Source organism: Emydura macquarii, unplaced genomic scaffold (assembly GCF_026122565.2).
Source record: "Emydura macquarii macquarii isolate MOO-44397 ecotype Brisbane River unplaced genomic scaffold, CSIRO-AGI_Emac_v2 contig_320, whole genome shotgun sequence".
NCBI classification, from domain to species: Eukaryota; Metazoa; Chordata; order Testudines; family Chelidae; genus Emydura; species Emydura macquarii.
The window spans coordinates 11,063,853-11,086,414 of NW_027130457.1; the positions used below are offsets into that span (position 1 = coordinate 11,063,853).

The following is a 22,562-nucleotide window of genomic DNA, read 5'->3' on the forward strand; positions in this document are numbered from 1 at the left end:
TTTCTGTTCCTTGAGTGGAAATTCTTGCAGATCCTGCCGCGATCTGTCTGGTGCAACTCCACTGAGCATTTTAAGCAGGAGTCGTGTGGGTCACTTTTCAGCATAGGCTTGTGGCAGGATCCACAAGGCTTGAAGCCTTGGGCCCAAGGGATGCCCCGGTACCCCAGGGAGGGGAGTCCCAAAAAGGGGGGAAACCTCTTTAATTAACACATCTATAAAACTGCTTAAACTAGAGAACCACTAACTAATTCTAACTATTTACAGGAACTGCCTAAAATGACACGGGGAGAATGCTTGCAGAAGCAAGACAACTGAAGCGCCAACGACCGTCATGGGCAGTAAGAAGGAACTGGAGAGGCAGTGAATTGGCAAGGCCCTATATAAAGCGCCATGGAGGCGCCACTCCAGGGGGCACCTGCACTGACCCAACTGGTACCGCTAGGGGAAAAACCTTCCTAAGACTGTGCATGTGGCACGCACACACCTGCTTGGAATTGACATGAGCAAGCACTCAAAGATGATGATAAAGGACTGGAAAAAGAGAAAAAAAACCAAGTGGGAGGGGGATGATAAGTACAATGGAAAAGGACAATGAGTTGGGAAGCTGAAAGACTGCAATAATAGCAGAGAGCAGGAGCAAGCTGGGGCCAACAGCGAATGACAAATACAGTAAGTACAATGAATAAATAAATAAAAACCCATCAAGTTTAGAATCACTTTTTCTGATGGACAGAAGTTCAACTAGTTGATAGGGTTGTGGTTTGACAGGGAGTTTTTAAAACTATGATTAAAAATATTCAAATTCAGATCACTAAGCTGCAGACTGTTACAGACCATGTAAAAAACATCCTAGCACTATAACTTATCAACACTACCCTTTCCCTTGTTACACTTCTTGCATTTTCTCTTAGATTACAAACTGCATGACCAAATCTACCTCTATTTGTACAGTGGAGTTCTAATCTGAGCCTTTGGGCTCAATAGTAATAATAAAAAATTCAGAGTTCAAGTTCCAGAGCAGAAGGAAAGTGGTCAGGTATCTGAAGGCTACTGTCATTTTTCCCCACAAAGGGCAGGTGGTGGGGTGTCAATTCCATCACCTCTAGGAACGCATTCACATTCCCTGTTATATCTAAGGAAGAATGGGAAGCCACTGGCCCTCCTCCCTAGGCAAGTTCATCTGGGTCAGGTCCCAATTTTTCCTGTGTCTTTAGCAGTAGCTCATGCTGGCTGCTTTGGGACACTGAGTATACAACAATAATGGACTATAATACAAGACTGAGTCTCTTAACTTGTTTCTAGTTAGTTTTACTTTCAAGCGCTCATTCATTAGCCCAAACTGATGTGTTTGCATTTCTAATGCTGCAGTGGAAAGGTACTTTAAATTTTAAATATTTTAAATTAAATTAAGTTTCAGGTCACCTGAAGAAGAGCTTGAAAGCATGTCTCTCTCACCGATAAAAGATATTACCTCACCCATCTTCACTCTCTGGTGATGTTATAGCACTCCCAGTGGGAGTGGCATTTGAATCCCCTGGGGAGGTACAGTGCTTCATAACCATAACAGGTCCTCTGCGCCATGTGCATCCAAGATCAGGATGACTGTTTAAGTTACCCTTAAGGCAATGATGTTTAATGCATCAAGCTTATCCCTACTCATTTCTCAACAAGAACAACAAAAACTAATTAAAAAGCAGCCAGCATTTGAGACCAGTAATATTATTGGAGAGCTATTATGGACTATCTGAGCTATTTTGTTTTTAATATATGTATGGAGCATTAAGTTGTATATTTAGAAAAAAAACCACATTTTTAATGTTGATGTAACTGAGTCCAAGTCCTTGTCAAGGTTGAACTTTAGGAATTCCTTTGCTTTATTATTTACATCTCTTTACTAATTTTTAAGAGCAGTTTCATTGCCGTATTTTATCGATTACACAGTCAAGGATTTTAACTGCCAAATTTTACTCATCAAAAGTTTCTCCTTCCCAATAAACTTAGCATTAACTTCATATTCTTATGAAAGAATTTTTAAAATCACTACCTTTTGAACTGGAAAGAAATTAAAAACCAAAATATACAATTAACATGAAACATATGGGTTTGAACTGCCAAAGTCATATAAATGCGCACACTATGATAATGGAGAGCATACTTGCACACATCTTTGTTTAGATTAAAACTATATCAAATTGCACCTATTTGCATCTTGTATATGGGCAGGAAAGGAGAACTAAAAAAAGAGTAAGGATTATTTTTAATTAAATTTTTATTTTACTTTAATATTTTAAATAAAAACTTACTCTGAAAAATTCAATAAGTTAACTAAAACTTCATTAAAACTATCTTAACATTGTCTGTTTTCCTACCTATTAACTATTGTCTGCACTGTGCTATTGGTTTATGAATCGAACAGTTTATCTAAGAAAGTAAATAAAATACAGTAAAATATAAACATCTGAAATAAAATTTGTGGTCAAGTCATATAAGGTTGATAACATATGAGACATATTAAAGCTGACTGCTATGTGCAAGCTTGTTATAAAAGCAAGATTTTTATTCACACATCTTTATGAAAGTATTTTAATGTAAAAACTTAATACTTACATGCTGTAAGAGGTACAACTCCCAACCATGCAAAGGCCACAAGTGTATAGTGAAACCAGTATCGTATTGCTGTGCCAATACTTGTAACCAGTCCAGCAAAAATGTCTTGGATTGGAAGCCGTGAAGGCATATCTGGGGAATAAACTAAGGAAGGAGAGGAAAAGAAAAACACTTTTATCAAACAGCTTTTATATGTGCTTGCAAATAAGAGCATAATATAGCACTGGAGTCAATAGCATAATTTGTAAATTATATATTAAAAAAATGTATGGCAACAACAAATATATTTTCACAAAGCCAAAAATAAATGAACATTCACTCTCTCTCCACACTTTATATATCCACAACAGACCATCTCACGCAAGTGCTAATGAAACCCTTACATCACAAGTTCACCTTAACCTATGTTTTAATTTTATAGAACAACTGTTTTACAAAGGCTTCAGAGTTGGAGAAGTTTTTGTTTTAGGATATTAATACAGTCATCCCTGCTAGTAAAGCCAGGTTACCTCAGAACAAGCCCAACACTATAGGTCTTGAAAGGAGAGAAAGAACTGTAACTAAAAGTTTAAAATCCTCCAATACAGTATCACCCAAATATATAGAACTCCCATCCCATCCCTCACCACAAGAGACATCCCTACTCAACTTAACTCCCAGAGAGAAAAGGTCATTAAGCAATAGACTTGGAAGAACCCTGCCGCCGCCGAAAGTCCTACCCACTCCTGCGAAACGCTGCCGGCGAAAAGGGGCAAACGGCAGGGTTTCGGCGGAGGGCATTGTTCCCCCCATGCAACCCCACTGCCGCCGAAAGTCCCCCCCCCCCTTTTTTTCCCCCGAGTGTTACTTGGGTAAGGTACAGTCAGGTACTTGACCTGACTGTACCTGACCCGAGTGGTACTCGGAGAAAAAAAGGTTGAGAACCGCTGCAATAGACCATGCAGTAAATTCTACAAACTCAGGCCCTGCCAAAACAGGAAGAAGAAAATTCCAAATTCAAGAGCCCTCCAGAAGTTAGAACACCCATCTCCCAACACTTAAATGTACACATCTAGGAACTGTTTCCAGATGATAACTGTTCGATAAAAGCACCAAAAGACAGGGAGTCACTAAAATACATTGATCTAAACCATAAGAGACTAACTCATAACAGTCACAACAAAACTCCAAAGGTTTATACCTTAGCTATTCCACTCCAGTCTTGATTCTCCCACCCAAATGAATTCCCTGGCTATGCCATTCAGCTGCCTGAGAAGTTTCACAAACTTTGGTCTAACTTTTCAATAGCTTTCTCATACTATATCATTTTTAAATTCTAATCACTTCATTTGGCTCCTGCATCCCTCCCAGCTGCCAAAAGTCAGGCTCTGAATTACTGATATGATTTTTTTGCATGTTCTTACAGCAACTGCTCAATAGTTTATTAGATAAAGGAAGAGTTACTTTTTATTGTGAATATTTATAAATGAACAAGTTAAAATCCAGGTTTCATTATACAGTGCAATTATATACTCCCTACATTAAACTTTTCAGACACTCAGGACTACAAAACACAACCTATCAACAGCAATAAGGAACTAAAACGTTCATTTTGTGAATAAGAGATGCAGTTTAAAAATTAAGCAAGAAACTGAACATGCGGTCTGCTGTATAATATGAGCACCTACAAGACTTAACTCTAGAAAGTACAGCTGCCCTGGGATGCAAATATTTTGGTTAAAATTCTCAGCCCTATCTTTTGTCGTCTTCCCTTTTGCTCCCACAATAATTTGCAGACCCAAAAAAGATTATTTTAATGTCTAAGTATCTGATCACACCCACAGATCAGGTACTTGGACATACCAAGCACATTAATTACAGGCGCGGAAGCTGGTTCCACAAGTCTGGCCTTTAAACTGACGGTCACTGTTTGCTTGCTTTATTCTAAAAGCTGACTATTGCTTGTAATAAAATTAAAACTGTTAACCTTCCCCTTGCCCATAAGTGAATTAGGACAGGTTTTTAATTTAAGAATCAAGAGCTGAAAATGCAATTGTACAGATTATTTTCAACGTGACACTTTTGAAATAATGTTTTACAATTTACCAATAAATAAGTAAATAATATTTGTCAATTTTAAAAGACAACTTGCGAGTATAAATAGGAAGACGGGTAAATTAATTATCTGAACTTCTTCCAAAGGCTATAATAAATACTTTATAGAGAATACACATTATACATTCCTACTTTAACTATACTTCAAATCTCCATGCTGATTTTAAAACCATATGGTTAAATAAACAGAAGGTAAAATGGTTTTTTTTAGGTAAAGTTTTCCCATTCAGCATGCTTTCAGCATCTAAACGTAAGAAAAAGTTGCTATAAAGATGGGATGAGTCATTGCGTATTCCCAAAACAGGGAAAGAATATGCCACAGATTATTGTATATTTAAAAGGCACTCTACAAATAGGTTTGACAAAAACCCATCCATTTTAGATTTCTATGCATAAAGTCCAAGATAGAGTTAAGAGAGACATTCAACAACTAATTTAACTTGTTTCTTTCCTTCCTCTAGGTACCTGAAAGTCCCAGACTACATCATATGTTATGTAGTAAACACTATATAGATGACATCGCAACAAAATGATCTATAGAGATCAGAGAAGCGATAAAAGCTACTGCATCGTTTTATGGAAGGGGGAGGGGAGGTTGTTTAAATGTCTATACGTACCCCACAGGGTCAGTCATCTCTACTGACCTCATACCTACCACGGCACCTTTGTGCAGAGTGAAGCCATTCTCTAATGGTAACTTTCCCCAACACAAACTCCTTTCACAAACGCCTGATTTTGAGGCTTGTCTGTTTAACTGTTATATTTTACAGAATATTTATCCAAACAAACTATTAACAATCAGTTTAGTTTGCTCATGTGTAGAGAGGTTGGATAAAAATCAGTTGTTTTTCATTTAAATTGTTTTTTTAATTTTAGAGAGACAAGTTGGGTGATATTTTTTATTTTGTTATTTAAATTACAATATATGAAATCTGAATTTAATACTAAAATATGTTAAGGCCTACACTTATTATAATCTCTCAAAAACATTTAAATAAAAATAAACATGTTGAATTCATGAGCTTCTATCAAAATCTTTGAGCTAAAGGCTGTTTTTCTATCTAAAGAAAGAACGGGGAGGAAGCTTTTGAGGTGAAGTTTTATAAATATGGCATAACAGTACTAAACAAGGAATATATCATTCACCATTTTCTCACATACTAAAATGTACAGTAAGTAAGAATCTGAAAGCACTGAGCTATGTAATTTTTAAATAAATGTATATAGTTATAATATACAGCAAAAAAATGTATCAAATCTACTAAGGCCCTGTTTAGTAGCGAATCAACATTCTGATGGTTATATAAACCAATGAGAATGCACCTTCCTTTAGAAAATTATCTGAAGTACAAATGGAGAAGTTGATTAAAATCATTCATTTAAATCAAGGTTTTTCACTTGATTTAACTTGTCTTGATTTAAATCAAACGATGCCCTTCATGCAACCTACAGCTGTTGTTTTACCTTATTAGCTGAGCCCACACAAATGTACCACTTACAGTACATACCTCCTCCTCTCCCATCCGCCACATAAAATATGCAGCCTTTAATTCTGATCATATGGATTGGTTAGAAATGATTTGATGTGTTGGAATAATTAGAAAATACCAACTTCAATCCATTCCATGCAACTGAAATTAGAGATTGTATGTTTTGTGTGGAAGTGGTTGGAGTAGGCAGGTGTGTCATTAGTAATTAATTTGAGTGAGCTGAAGTAATGTGAAGAAGGCAAAATCACGGTTGTGGGTTGCATGAGGACTATTTTCCTGGCCTTTTAATTGTTGTTTTGGTGGTATATTGACTTCAGGACACTTAGCTAGTTTTAACAATCTTTATTTGGGAGAAAGTTTCCCAGGTTTTTAAGGTCTTCAAAAACTTTGATAGGGATGGGAATATATATCAAAGTTGATGTCTCAATCAACTTTGATAGCTACTTCTTAAAAACCTAGTGCACAGCTTGATTTGCTGCACTCAAATTCCTTGTGCTCCCTGTTCAAGTCCCAGTCCCCCATCCTTCTTACCATTCCCCCGGCTCCTCAAGGTGCTGTTGTATAACAAGTCAAGAAATCTAGGAGGGGATGATAGAGTATGTGGTCAGACGACCAGGACTATGCAGAGGACAGTCCTGTGCCTCTGCACAGACATCAGCACTTGATGGCTCCCAGCCACATAAAAACAGTGGTGTTATAGGTACCCCTTCAATAACAAATGCCCAGCACAGAGGTCCTGGGTTGCCTCTACTCCAGCTACAGATCTTTACCACTGGCAAGCCTACACACAAGTGTAGATATGTGTTGTAAGTGGTGGATTCCATGATACCAGCCTCCACTGCCCCCTTGCTAAATTTTCAAAAAAGCATCTTCATTTCTCCCATGCTGTCCCCCACTCTGGGAGATGCTGCCCATAAACATCCACAAAGCTATCTCATTATCCTCCTCTCCTCAAAATTCTCCTTTGCAGCGAAGCCTACAAAAAACTTGGTCACGTTTGCAGAAATCACTGCCTCTTATGCTGACCAACACTGCCCCATTGCTCACTTGTACTCTCCCAACAGTCTGTATTTATTTGTTCTCTTTTCTTATTGTTAGACTGTGAGCTCCTCAGGGCCGGAACTGTCTGTGTTCTGTTTTTGCACAGTGCCTAGGACAACAGGGTCCTGGGTCCATGACCAGGGCTCCCAGGCACTATGGTAATAAAAATAATAATGCTCTATAGCACAATTGGAAATTCAAAATTAGGGAAGAATTGTGCAGAATTTTTAAGGCCTATGTCCAACAGAGCATTTTAGCATCCCTTCTTAACAGTAATCTTTAATTATTAAGCAATAAGGAACCAAGTGATAGGACTAAATAAAATTCTCTCCTTAGTCTAAATCAGAAAGAGTTGCCATGACATTGGACAAAATAAAACAGGCGAAGACTAAATTTTCTTCAGAAACCTTCCCCTACTCCCATGGAAAAGAGATTGAAAGAAAGGTCAAGATAGACAAAAAAGAGGAAGGGTAAAATGCCCAACAGGTCAGCCTTACAGGTAAATTAAATATAAGCTGCGTGAAGGGAAGCGAGAGGCAGAGAAGAAATGATGAAAAAGACCCACAGGGATGGGACTAACAGGGAAAAAAAACAGATAGCCCAAAGGAACACTTATGTTCAGTTAATCTCTCTTCCTTACATAAAACTAAGTCTAAATGGATTGCTGGCCAAAGGAAAAAAAATCCTCTTAAAAAAATTAATACTCTTTGCCAATTAATAAAAAGACAGTTTCCAACATCCATCTCCTCCAGACAAAAATGCAATTAAGTCACTAAAGTTCTATTTTCCTGAATTATCTGGATGGGTGCACAGTAAATTATCTATCACTTCTGAGGTGAGGAGTGGTTTGTAGTCAAGTGTAAAAATAGTCTAGCAGATTTCATGTTCAAAGTTGGGCTCAAAGGATGTATGGATTTTGTATCAATTGTCCAGTATTCACTCATTTTTCATTGTTACTAAAAGGTTTCCACCAAATGATGAAAAATGCAAGAAATTTACATGAATTCAACAAAGCCATAACCTCTTGGCAATATAGGCAGAGAATGTCAATGACAACCAAATCTGAATCAGAAGTTATCAACTGGACCACCAAGGGATAAGCTCAATTTTAACATTTATTCTTTCCCCTAAAAAGCTCACTTCATGACACTATTGTCATGTAACTCAGGTCTACAGCTTCAACGTTTTAAAAGGACATGCAAAGTGACATAGCAAACCACAGAAAGACAGTAGCACCCATTTTTTCTTTATCTGAGATGTTACTACACCCAGAAGTTACAGCTATTAGCCAGTTCAATCACCGGATAAGACAACTGTAGACATCAATCAGGATGATGTGACATGAGCTACATTTCAGCTCACCATAATGATTTCAAGTCACATTATCATTATGTTATATATTGAAGTTAACTATTTTAGACGATGTCATCTAATTATCCCAATTTTCTCCAGAAAAATACCTAATTCCACTTACAAAATGCAATTGATCTATATGACAAACATTGTTCCAAAGCAATACAACATGGACAACAATATGGACAATATCATAGAACCATAGAAGATTAGGGATCAAAGGGACTGCAGGAGGTTATTTAGTCCAAACCCTGCTCAAAGCAGGACCAACCCCAACTAAATCATCCCAGTCAGAGCTTTGTCAAGCCAGGCCTTAAAAACCTCTAAGGATGGAGATTCCACCACCTCCCTAGGTAACCCATTCCAGTGCTTCAACACCTTCCTAGTGAAAAAGTATTTCCTAATATCCAACATAGACCTCCCGTCTGCAACTTGAGACCATTGTTCCTTGTTCTGTCATCTTCCACCAATGAGAACAGCCTAGCTCCACCCCCCCCCCCGGGAACTCCCCCTTCAGTTAGTTGAAGGCCGCTATCAAATCCCCCCTCACTCTTCTCTTCTGCAGACTAAACAAGCCCAGTTCCCTCAGCCTCTCCTCATAAGTCATGTGCTCCAGCCCCCTAATCATTTTCATTGCCTGCTACTGGACTTTCTCCAATTTGTCCACAGCCTTCCTGTAGTGGGAGGCCCAGAACTGGACACAATACTCCAAATGTGGACTCATCAGTGCTGAATAGAGGGGAATAATCACTTTCCTCGATCTGTTGACAATGCTCCTACTAATGCAGCCCAATATTCTGTTAACCTTCTTGGCAACAAGGCTGTTGACTCATATTCAACTTCTTGTCCACTGTAACCCCCCACGTCCTTTCCTGCAAAACTGCTGCCTAGCCAGTCGGTCCCCAGTCTGTGACAGTGCACGGGATTCTTCCATACTAAGTGTATGACACTGCACTTGTCCTTGTTGATCATCATCAGATTTCTTTTGGCCCAATCCTCCAATTTGTCTAGGTCACTCTGTATCCTATCCCTACTCTCCTGTGTATCTACCACTCCCCTCAGCTTAGTGTCATCCACAAACTTGCTGAGGGTGCAATCCAATCCATCCTCCAGATCATTAATGAAGATGTTGAACAAAACCAGCCCCTGGACCGACCCCTGGGACACGCTGCTTGATACCGACTGCCAACTAGACACCGAGCCATTGATCACTACCCGTTGAGCCCGATGATTTAGCCAGCTTTCTATCCACCTTATAGTCCATTCATCCAACCAAACTTCTATAATTTGCTGGCAAGAATACTGTGGGAGACCCTATGAAATACCTTAACTTTGGCAGAGCTTATCATGCCCACTGCTTTCCCCACATCCACAGAATCAGTCATCCCATCATAGAAGGCAATCAGGTTGGTCAGACATGATTTGCCTTGGTGAATCTGTGCTGACTGTTTCTGATCACCTTCCTCTCCTTCAAGTGCTTCAAAATGGATTCCTTGAGGACCCGCTCCATGATTTTTCCAGGGATTGAGGTGAGGCTGACTGGTCTGCGGTTCTCCAGATCCTCCTCCTTCCCTTTTTTAAAGATGGGCACTATATTTGCCTTTTTCCAATCATCCGGGACCTCCTCCAATTGCTAGGAGTTTTCAAAGATAATGACCAATGGCTCTTCAATCACATCAATCAACTCCCTCAGCACCCTCAGATTCATTGCATCTGGCCCTATCGACTTGTGCATGTCCAGCTTTTCTAAATAGTCCTGAACATGTTGTTTTACCACTGACGGCTGCTCACCTCCTCCCCATTCTGTGCCTAGTGAAGTAGACTGGGAGCTGACCCTATCTGTGAAGACAGAGACAAAAAAAGCATTGAGTACTTCAGCTTTTTCCACATCATCTGTCACTAGGTTGCCTCTCCCATTCAGTAACAGACCCACACTTTCCCTAACCTTCTTCTTGTTGCTAACCTACCTCTAGAAACCCTTCTTGTTACCCTTCACATCCCTTGCTAGCTGCAACTCCAATTGGGCTTTGGCCTTCCTGATTTCACTCCTACATGCTTAAGCAGTATTTTTATACTCCTCCCTAGTCATCTGTCCAAGCTTCCACTTCTTGTAAGCTTCCTTTTTGTGTTTAAGCTCATCGAATATTTCTCTGTCAAGCCAAGCTGGTTGCCGGCCATATTTTCTATTCCTTCTGCCCATCAGGATGGTTTGTTCCTGCACCCCCAATAAGGTTTCTTTAAAATACAGCCAGCTCTCTTGGACTCCTTTCCCCCTCATATTAGCCTTCCAGGGGATCCTGCCCATCAGTTCCCTAAGGGAGTAAAAATCTGCTTTTCTGAAGTCCAGTGCCAGATTCTGCTGTTTTCCTTTCTTCCTTTTGTCAGGATCCTGAACTCAACCATCTCATGGTCACTCCTGCCCAGCTTGCCATTCTCTTCTACATCCCCTACAAATTCTTCCCTGTTCGTGAGCAGCAAGTCAAGAGGAGCATGACCCCTAGTTGGTTCCTCCAGCACTTGCACGAGGAAGTTATCCCAACACTCTCCAAAAACTTCCTGGATTCTCTGTGCACTGCTGTATTGCTCTCCCAGCAGATGTCAAGGTGATTGAAGTCCCCCACAAGAACTAGGGGCCTTGATCTGGAAACTTCTATTAGCTATCTGAAGAAAGCCTCATCTACCTCTTCCTCCTGGTCTGGTGGTCTATAACAGATGCTCTCCCACCATGACATCACGCTTACTGCTCTCGCCTCTAAATGTAACCTAGAGACCCTCAAAAGGCTTTTCTCCAGTTTCATATTGGAGCTCTCAGCAGTCATACTGCTCTCTTACATACAGTGCAACTCCTCCATCTTTTTTCAGTCATGTGTTACCCCATTAAGCCTCCTGGATACTTGGTTAAATTACAAGCTAAATTTGAAATCCACAACCCATATCAAATTTATCAGGATATAATCTAGAGTAAACACTTATTTTAGCCTTTATCTCATACCACGCTCTACCTAAGTACTGAAACAATTATGATCCAAGGCAAATTACATGCTGAGCACACAATTTTCCCCCTGGAGAGAAGATAAGAGAAAGAATAAATCATATATGACAGCATTAGTCATGCCATTGAACTGAAAGGTTCTCAGATACTACGGTAATAGGATCAGTACAAGAACATATACAAAGTATACAATCACCCGCTGTTCTGATATACCTGATAAAAATCTAGGCAGTCATTGCATACTATTACCAAAATTGAATAGTTTCAGACTTAACTTTTACAAGGTTAAAATACAGTAGACCTGACCTAACTTGCAGGTGTATGTGTTTGAGCAGCTTTTTAAAAGTGAATATATACACCATGCTAAGTGTCACAATTTATAAAACGTAGTTTAAGTGACCTAAATCATATAACTGTTTATTACTTGATTCTTGGCAAATTGCTAAAAAATGCTGTTTAATAGCATATCCAAGATCCTACCCCACCTTATGACAACTGCTGCAGAAATTATCAAAAGCTTCTTTCAGTGCAAGTAAACAGAGTTCTCTCATCATGGCTCTTTTTCTGAAATAAAATAATGGTGCAATAAAATAATATAGTGCATGTTCTGTTTCAATAGTCAGTGGACTTATTCTGACTTCTTCAGAATAACTAGGTAAATGAGAAGTTCCAGAGGGGTAGCCGTGTTAGTCTGTATACAGCAAAAACAACAATAGTCCTGTAGCACTTTAAAGACTAACAAATTTAATTTCTGCAGGCATAAACTTTCCTGGGCAGTAATCCACTTCATCAGATGTAAGGAACAGAAATCAGATAGTAGGTATATATATACATATCCAAGGCTAAGGAACAACAATGGGGATGTAGTTGAGGCCTATTCACAACCATTGATTAGGAAGTGAGAATGTGTGAACAGTGACAATTACTTCTTGTAATGAGATAACCATTCCAAGTCCCTATTTAGACCCAGTTTGATTGTGTCAAATTTGCAGATCAGTTCAAGCTCAGCAGTCTCTCTTTGAAGTCGTTTTTGAAGTGTTTTTTGTAGAAGTATGGCAACTTTCAAGTCATTTACAGAGTGTCCTGGGAGATTGAAGTGCTCTCCAACTGGTTTATGGATGTTTCTATTTTTTATGTCTGATTTGTGTCCATTTATTCTTTTGCGTAGTGACAGTCCAGTTTGGCCAATGTACATGGCAGAGGGGCATTGCTGGCACATATTACACTAGTAGATGTGCAGGTGAATGAGCTCTTTATGATGGGCTCATATGGTTAGGACCTGTGATGTCACTAGACACCTGTGTGTCACTAGAGTTGATGTCTGGGCAGAGCTGGCAACGGGGTTTGTTGCCTCATAACCTCAGCCATGCAGAACGCAACACCATCCACAGCCTCAATAACAACTCTGACATTATAATCAAAGAGGCAGACAAAGAGATGCCGTTGTCATCATGAATAGATCGGACTACGAACAGGAAGCTGCCAGACAACTCTCCAACACGACATTCTACAAGCCACTACTGTCCGATCCAAATGAGGAATACCAAAAGAAACTACATCATCTACTTAAGAAACTCCCTAAAGAAACACAGGAACAAATCTACATAGACACACCCCCTGAGTCCCAACCAGGATTATTCTAACTGCTACCCAAGATCCACAAACCTGAGCATCATGGATGCCCCATCATCTCAGGCATTGGTACACTCACAGCAGGTCTGTCAGGCTATATAGACTGTCTCCTCAGGCCCTATGCCGCCAGCACTCCTAGCTATCTTCGTGATACCACTGACTTCCTGAGAAAACTACAATCCATCAGTGATCTCCCAGAAAACACCATCCTAGCCACTATGGATGTAGAAGCTCTCTACACCAGCATTCCACACAGAGATGGACAACAAGTCATCAGGAACATTTTCCCTGATGATAATATGTCACACCTGGCAGCTGAACTGTGTGACTCTGTCCTGACCCACAAGTACTTCAGATTTGGAGCCAATCTATACCTTCAAGTCAGTGGCACAACTATGGGCACCTGCATCGCCCCACAGTATGCCAACATTTTTATGGCTGATCTAGAACAACACTTCCTCAAAACTTGTCCCCAAGCACCTCTCCTTTACCTACGTTACATTGATGACATTTTCATCAATAAAGAGTTCCTTGAAGAATTCCATCGAGATTTCAATAATTTCCACCCCACTATCAACCTCAGCCTTGAACAGTCCACACAAGAAATCCACTTCCTGGACACTACAATACAAATAAATGATGGTCATATTAACACCACCCTATACTGAAAACCAACTGACCACAATACATATCTTCATGCCTCCAGCTTCCACCTTGGACACATTACACGATCCACTGTCTACAGCCAAGCCTTAAGATACAACCGGATTTGCTCCAATCCCTCAGACAGAGACAAACACCTACAGGATCTCCATAAAACATTCTTAAAACTACAATACCCACCTGGAGAGGTGAAGAAACAAATTGATAGAGCCAGACGGTTACCCAGAAGTCACCTACTACAGGACAGACCCAACAAAGAAAACAACATAACACCACTGGCCATTACCAACAGCCCCCAACTAAAATCTCTCCAACACATCATTAAGGATCTACAACCTATCCTAGCAGATGATCCCTCACTCGCTCAAGCCATGGGAGGCAGACCTATCCTTGCTGACAGACAGCCCCCCAACCTGAAGCAAATACTCACCAGCAACTGTACACCATACAAGAATACTAACCCAGGAACCTACCCCTGCAACAAACCCTGTTGCCAGCTCTGCCCACACATCAACTCAAGTGACACCATCACAGGTCCTAACCACATCAGCCACACCATAAAGAGCTCATTCACCTGCATATCTACTAGCGTAATATATGACATCATGTGCCAGCAATGCCCCTCTACCATATACATTGGCCAAACCGGACTGTCACTACGCAAAAGAATAAATGGACACAAATCAGACATAAAAAATAGAAACATCCATAAACCAGTCGAAGAGCAGTTCCATCTCCCAGGACACTCTGTAAATGACTTGAAAGTTGCCATACTTCTACAAAAAACACTTCAAAAACGACTTCAAAGAGAAACTGCTGAGCTTGAACTGATCTGCAAATTTGACACAATCAAACTGGGTCTAAATAGGGACTTGGAATGGTTCTCTCATTACAAGAAGTAATTGTCACTGTTCACACAATCTCACCTCCTAATCAATGGTTGTGAACAGACCTCAACTACTTCCCCATTGTTGTTCCTTAGCCTTGGATATGTATATATATACACCTGCTATCTGATTTCTATTCCTTACATCTGATGAAGTGGGCTACTGCCCACTAAAGCTTATGCCTGCAGAAATTAAATTTGTTAGTCTTTGAAGTGCTACAGGACTCTTACCTTAAAAAAAAAAAAAAAAAAAAAAAAAAAAAAAAAATGAGCCAATTCATTCACATTTTAAAATGTCCTTTCAATAAACCAGATCAGCAAGCATAAGAATGAACAACAGTGAGAAATAGGAGGAAGGGAATGAGTGAGAAAGGACAAGGGTTACAGCAATATGAGAATTATTCAGGTTAAAGTAAAAAATTTTAAATTTTTTTATTCACACAGGCAAAGGCCCATTTCAGAACATGTTATTTAACTTACAAGTTAGTCTTTTTGTGATTGAAAAACTGATACACCACCACTGGCTTCCTTCCATTTAACAGCATTCTTTCAGTTGGCAATGTCACACCCACCATTCATTAGCACTGCAGACTGCATGGGAGGTGGAGGTGAACAACTTATTTTGATTTATTTAAAACTGTGTCCATCCAAAGACTAGACAAACCTATTTCTACTACCCTCCCAACTCAGTATCATGCGTTTTTCATACTTGTTTTTCATACTCTTATTTTGCATCCTACAGGATGTAAGGTAGGAATACTGAAAGACTAAAAAAATTACACAATAGAGGGAAATAAACTCTTCTATCTCAGTTGGCAAGCTCCAGTACTCATGATTGCTTGATGTGATGTTAGAGTGCATACTAGGGTATTACATGGAGGCAAGTGAGGGAGTATGGAACAGCTATTCTTTAGAAACTTAAAAAGAGGAAAGAACAGTTAGTTAAAAGTGAACCAAATGCTTTTTTTACAGAAACGATGAAAAACAGGTCCCAAATTATTTTTACAAATTATTGTTCAGTTAACATGTAGACTGAATAACTACAAATAAAAGTAAATTTTTTAAAATAGATGTCTAGAATCAGGCTAGGTTTCTGAATTTGTTTTCAGACATCTAATTAAGTGACCTGATTTTCAAGTTTTGAACAATTACTTTAATACACAACAGTTGAAATCAACTCCTGCATGTCCCTGTCAAGACCTTAGGGTTCTGTTCCTGTCCTACTTACAATTAATAATTTCATTAACACCTAATAGAGTGTAAAGAACACAGTTCCCTGCACAGTTTAGGTGTTACTAAGGTCACCAGATGTTGCAGAAGAGAGAGATCCAAGGACTGAAATGTAGGTCCTGACAGGTAGGAAGTATTTTTATTCACTTTAACACACACTTATGTGCACATGTTTAGGTCTAGATATATATTTTGCAATTGATTTAGTATCGCTCACCCTTTTTACTATGCTTGTTAAGGAAATGAAATTGTTACTATATAGTAGATGTGTGGTGCAAATACATAGTCACTTTAAGTGTGTCTGTGCCTAGCGCACTTGAGCAAGAGACTTTTTTGATCAGCAGTACCCATCAGGGGAGCTCATGTACTTTACATGCTCTTGTGCCTTCAACGAACATAAAGGACAGGGCCATCCTAACCCACCCACTCCCCTTTTCCCTCGTTCTTTCATACCAGAATCCTAGTTGATAGACTCAGAGTAGCAGGGATGGAGGGTGTGTCATGGAATATATGTAAGTGCATGGCACATCTTGAAAAACCAGTTATTGTAGAGGTAAGTAATAGTTTATTCAAGTGATTGTAAACATATATATTCCAAGTTAGGAGATTCTCAAAGAGTGCTGTCCATTGCTGGTGCGAACTCAGAGGTTACTTAAAGAGACTGAAGAACCATCTTTCCCCCAAAGTTAGCAACGGCTCCAGATGATTTGATGATGGCATAATGCTGCATGGAGGAGGACCAAGTTGCTGTTTTGCAAATATTCCTATTTGGAACATTTCTCAAGGTGGTCATTAAGGGAGCTAGAGCCCTTGTAGAATGTGCAGTAATTCTCTCTGGTGATGCAAGATTTGTAAGATCTTAAGTTCTTATCCATATGGGGTTCCAATTACAGATTCTTTGTAAAAGATGGTCTAAGACATGACAAAACCAGGTTAAGGTCTCTAGAAGGAAACCAGTGCTTTAACTCATTAAACCCTTTATACAGATTTCAGCAATAAGGTGGGGAAAACACAGGCCTCCCTCGTACAGATGGCCAAATGGTAGAGATGGCCATCGGATAAGCTTTTTAATAAGCTCTTTAAAAAGGCCCAATTCTTTCAGTTCTAGGAGGTATTTTAAATGTCCTGAATTGGTTATGTGGATGGAGACAGCCTGTGACATGTACCCAGATGGAAAACCTCTTCCAGGTTAGCAGCAGGATGCCTCCTACTGCTAATTAAGACATTCTGAATCACTTGAGAACAGACTCTTTCTGAAGCAGTTAGACACTCAACACCCATGCTATAAAGGTGGAAGTTGCATGGATCTGGGTGTAAAATCTGGCTGTGATCCTGTGACATTGTATCCTAGAGGTCAGGCAATGCAATTGGAAGTTGGATAAACAAGATTTTATAGATCCAAGAACCAGTACCAAGAACCAGTACTGTAGCCCTGGCCTGACTGAAACAAGAACCATCCTGGTGTGTTCTTACTTTAGCTTTTGATAACCCTGGCAATCACCAGAATCGGAGGGCAGGCATATAGAAACTCCAATCCCAGAGGAGCAGGAACGCGTCCTTCACACAGCCTGGGCTCTGACTGGCTATGGAATTGAAGCAGCTGCATTTCTTCTCATCTTTGGTCATGAAGAAGTCCATGTTTGGAAACTCCTGTTTCTGGAACTCTGACCACATTATTTCCTTTTTCAGGCAACAGGTTTAATACAAACAAAAGGAAGTATTTCTCCACACAACACACTGTCAAACTTGTTGCCAGGAATTGTTGTAAAGGCCAAAAAGCATAACTGGGTTCAAAAAAGAACTAGATAAGTTCATGAAGGATAGGTCCATCAATGGCTATTAGCCAAGATAGTCAGAGATGTAACTCCATGCTTTGGGTGTCCGTAAGCCTGGATGTCAGGGATGAATTAGTGGATGATGACCTGTTCTGTTCATTCCCTCTGAAGCATCTGAATTGGCTGCTGTCAGAAGACAGGATATGGGGTTAGATGAACCATTGGTCTGACCCAGTATGGCCACTCTTATGTTCTCACGGACCACTAGTGATTTCCAATGAACTTTTGTTAGTTGAGGTAAAACATCGTAATTGTATTATCCATTATCATTTGAACTGTAAGGCCCATGATAGATGGGAGAAAGACTTGGCATGCATAGCTCTCAGTTCCAAGCCATTTGTATGGAGAGCTGATTCTTGGCTGGATCCAAGACCTTGAGATGTACTCCACAGCCTGTAATGGATGCATCCATCATAAATGCTTCTGACGGGGGGGGGGGGGGGGGGAGGAGGAGGAGGAAGTACAGTACCTCCTGCAGTCATTTTCTGAAGTCACCACCAATTTTACGATGATAGACTCAGCAAGTAAGAATCAGCATATGCAGAGGATGCCTGCTTGGTCTATATACAGACTTCAGCTAGCACCTGCAGTGCATGCAAAAAACTCCCTAAACAAGGCCTGGGAAGGTGGATGGGAGACTGAAAGGGAATGGTTTATCCCAATTCCACAAATGTCTAGAACCCAATGATCTGAGGTTTTGGCATTCCAGACACTGTGGAATTGGTACAACTAATTCCCAAAGGGAGGGACAGGTTGGGAAGATCTGATACAATTTGAACTCTGCTCCTGAGAAAGCAGTCAAATCTGCTGCTTTGAGGTTTGAAAATACTGGTGAGAGGTCAGTGTGGCAGAAGCAGATGATCTCTGCCAAAGAAATATATGTCTTTGCCTAGCTGGATCATGTTGCGTAGGTGGAAGAGAGGCGAGTTGATAAGGCTGAGGTCTGTATTGCTTCCTTTTGGGAGGAAGCATGTGAATTATTTGTACTGCCTTAGGGATATTGGAAACATGAAGCTATAAGGATCTTCTCCACACTATGGTCATTGTCAGAGATTATGAGGCTGCATCTGCCATGTCAAGAGCACCTGAAGTGATGTTCCGGCTATGAGCTGGCCGTTGGTTATGACAGACCTGAACTCCAGCTGAGATTGCTAGCCATTTTGTTCATAAATACTGTAAGGGAATCCAAATTAATAAAGTTGTATTGGAGAAAACCACTTGGTAATTTGTGGTTCCCATCTGTAAGCTCACTGTGGAATAGCTTTTTCTGCCTTGCTAATCAAGCTTTTTAGGTTCCTTGTCCCCAGGGATGGACTTCTGATGTCCCTGCCTGGACCTCTCATTTACAGCCACCACTACAAACTATCCTGGAATGGGGTAAGAAGAACTGTTTGAAACCCTGTGCTGGAACTTGATGTTGGTCAGCTTTTTTACATATGGGTAGTATGGAGGCTGTGGTCAAGGCCTCAAGTGTATGGGCTGAAAGGGTGTACTAGACATCAAGCTATCCTTTTCCCCTTTGCCCCACCACCAAAGTATAAGCCTCCCTTTCACCCCCACCTTCGGCTTCAGAGCCTAAACTTCAACCCAAGCTGCAAATTCAAATCACTGTCTACAGAGCTATTTTTCAAGCACCAACCGAGCTCTACTAGACCAAGTGGGCTTCCTGGGCTGGAAAGGTTGCTCCCACAGGCTGTGTACATATATCCTTATGGGCTATAAGTGATGGCTCTGGAGATTGTGACTGATGCCTCAACACCTAGGGATTTCACCCTCTTTCAGAGGATGAGGTATTCAGCAACCAGACTGTCTGCCAAAGATAAGAGTAGCTGCCAGAATGGCAGCAGCTATCCCTCCTTATGAGGATGATGTCTGCCACGGGGGAGAAAGTAATTGATAAGACTTAAGATGTCTGAGTAGTCCAATTCATGCTCTACAGATTTTTCCACATGACAGGTGGTTGCTTGGAGAGAGCACAGCTGCTGGTCGGGATGCTTTCTTTACTCCTCTGCCATCTTTTAGCCTCTTGAGCAAGGCAATTCTCTTCAAAACGGGCTGAGGCTTGATGTGTGATGTGTCACCACTGCAGTCTATTGCCAACCATCTCTTCCCAATTCGTGGGGTTAAAGTCTTCCTTCATTAAAATATACTTTCAGGGTGTCCTTGTAGTGTTTCCTCTGTCCCTCACAGGTCCTCTTACCATGACTAAGTTGAGAAAAGAGTACTTCCTTCGGAAGATGAGTACCAGCCATCTGCACACAATGACCAGCCCAGCGAAGCTGATGTTTCATCTTTGCCACAACACTGGTGACGTTAGCTGCAGAGAGAACACCGGTATTGGTGCGACGGTTTTCCCATATGATATGGAAAATCTTCCTAAGGCAGTACTGTCGGTATCTCCCTCAAGACACTTAAGATGGCTTCTATATGTCACCCATGTCTCACACCCATAAAGAAGAGAGGGGCTGACTACTACATTATAGACCAGGATTTTAGTTTCCATCTGCAGACCTCTGTTAATAAAGACATGATGGAGCAACTTTCCAAAGGGTATGCTGGCACAACAGACCCTAAATTCAATCTCCACATCAAGATTGGCTGACTGGGAGAGGTGGCTACCAAGTTAATGAAAATGTTCAATGTTTTCTGCGGGTTCACTACCGATGACAATTTGTGAGAGAATGGGGGCAACTTGTGCTGGGGCAGGATGGTGGAGCACTTTAGTCTTCCCAATGATGAGGGAGAGTCCTAGGTTCTGACGGGAGCCTGAGAAAAGACCTAGGGTGGATTGCAAGTCAGCCTCAGTGTGCGCGAGGATAGCACAGTCGTCAGCATACTAAAGGTCGGTAATAATAGTCCTGGCGACAGTTTTAGAATGAAGATGTCGCATATTGAGAAACTGGTCATCCATGTGATACTAATCCCAATTCCAGAGGAAAGGCAGTCACGAACAAGAATCAAGATTACTGCAAGATAGATGGAATAAAAGGTTGGAGCAATGACACAGTTCTGCTTGACACCAGTACAGATGGTGAATGGGTCTGTCTCTAACCCATCACAAAGGATGGTGGCGGTTATTCCATCGTGAAGTAGCCTGAGAAAACGAATGAACTTCAGTGGACAGCCAAACCCAGACAGCACCTTCTGTAACATGTCACAATTGATGAAATCAAAGGCCTTACTTAGGTGAATAAATGTTAAACAATAGCTAGTGTTGCTCACACCAGTGGCTCTCAACCAGGGTATGGACACCCCTGGGGGTACACAGAGGTCTTCCAGGGGGTACATCAATATCTATATATTTGCCTAGTTTTACAACAGGCTACATAAAAAGCACTAGTGAAGTAAGTACAAACTAAGATTTCATACAGACAATGACTTGTTTATAATGCTCTATATACTATACAGTGAAATGTAAGTACAATATTTATATTCCAATTCATTTATTTTATAACTGTATGGTAAAAATGAGAAAGTAAGCATTTTTCAGTAAGAGTGTGTTGTGACACTTTTACATGAGAGGAGCCATACTAAGTGAGACTAATGGTCCATCTAGCCCAGTATCCAGTCTTCTGACAGTGCCTGATACCAGGTGCTTCAGCAGGAATGAAGAGAACAAGTAATTATCAAGTGATCCACCCCATCACCCATTCCCAGCTTCTGACAAAAACAGCCATTCTTGCCCATGCTGCCTAATAGCTATTGATGGACCTATCCTCCATGAATTTATCTAGCTCTTTTTTGAACCCCGTTATAATCTTGGCAAGGAGTTACATGGGTTGACTGTGTGTTGTGTGAAGAAGTACTTCCTTTTGTTTGTTTTAAACCTGCTGCCTATTAATTTCATTTGGTGACCTCTAGTTCTTGTGTTGTGAGAAGGAGTAAATAACACTTTCTTATTTACTTTCTTCATACCTGTCATGATTTTATAGACCACTTATCATATCCCCCCTTAGTCATCTCTTTTCCAAGCTGAAAATCCCAGTCTTATTAACGTCTCCTCATATGGAAACTTTTTCAATAAATCTTTATTGGATATCCAATATCTAATTCTAATGCATCTTTTTTTGAGATGGGACAACCAGATCTGCATGTAGTATTCAAGATGTGGGCATACCATGGATTTATAAAGAGGCAATATGATATGTTCTGTCTTGTGTATTTTTGTGTCTGATTTTGTAAGCAAGTAGTTTTTAAGGGAGGTGAAACTTGTGGTACATAAGAGAAATCAGACTCGTGAAAGTGGTACAGTAGTCTGGAAAGGTTGAGAGCCACTGCTCTACACTGGTTGCTAAAACATTCCTTAATGAAAGACAGTCAGGGACACTTGGTACCAGAACAATCCAGATCTCTGAGGCCAGGAGCATGGATTCTTCCGTGATATACATTCTCAGCCAGTTCTCTCTAGATTTCTTTGTTCATCTGGAGAAGGAGCTACATATGGTGAATCTCTCTGGAATGCAGCCTTCTAAACAAAACAGGAACCATTGTACACCCATCATTTGAAGCACGACAGCCTGAGAGAATAGATGTTTTTAAAAACCTGGGCATTTTCTGATAACTTCAGCAGTAGTAGTAGTACTGGAGTACCACCCAAAGAGAAAGAGAAAGACTTATCTCAAAAAATCAGAGAGAAAAGGAAACCCTATACAAAAATAACCCCTATCACTAACTATTATGTAAGCTAACTATATATAAGAGTGCTGATAAGTGCTGAATCATAGTAAGCTGCAGATGGT

At 40.4% G+C, this 22,562-nt stretch overlaps 1 protein-coding gene across 1 annotated transcript in view; it reads right to left on the bottom strand.

Moving 5' to 3' along the window:
- MARCHF6 (membrane associated ring-CH-type finger 6) overlaps window positions 1–22,562 on the bottom strand; it is a 107,738-nt gene that overhangs the window by 70,210 nt on the left and 14,966 nt on the right. Inside the window, exon 4 of the mRNA XM_067529437.1 lies at window positions 2,608–2,751. Coding sequence (XP_067385538.1) covers window positions 2,608–2,751 — 144 coding nt within the window. The remainder of the gene's footprint in view (window positions 1–2,607; window positions 2,752–22,562) is intronic.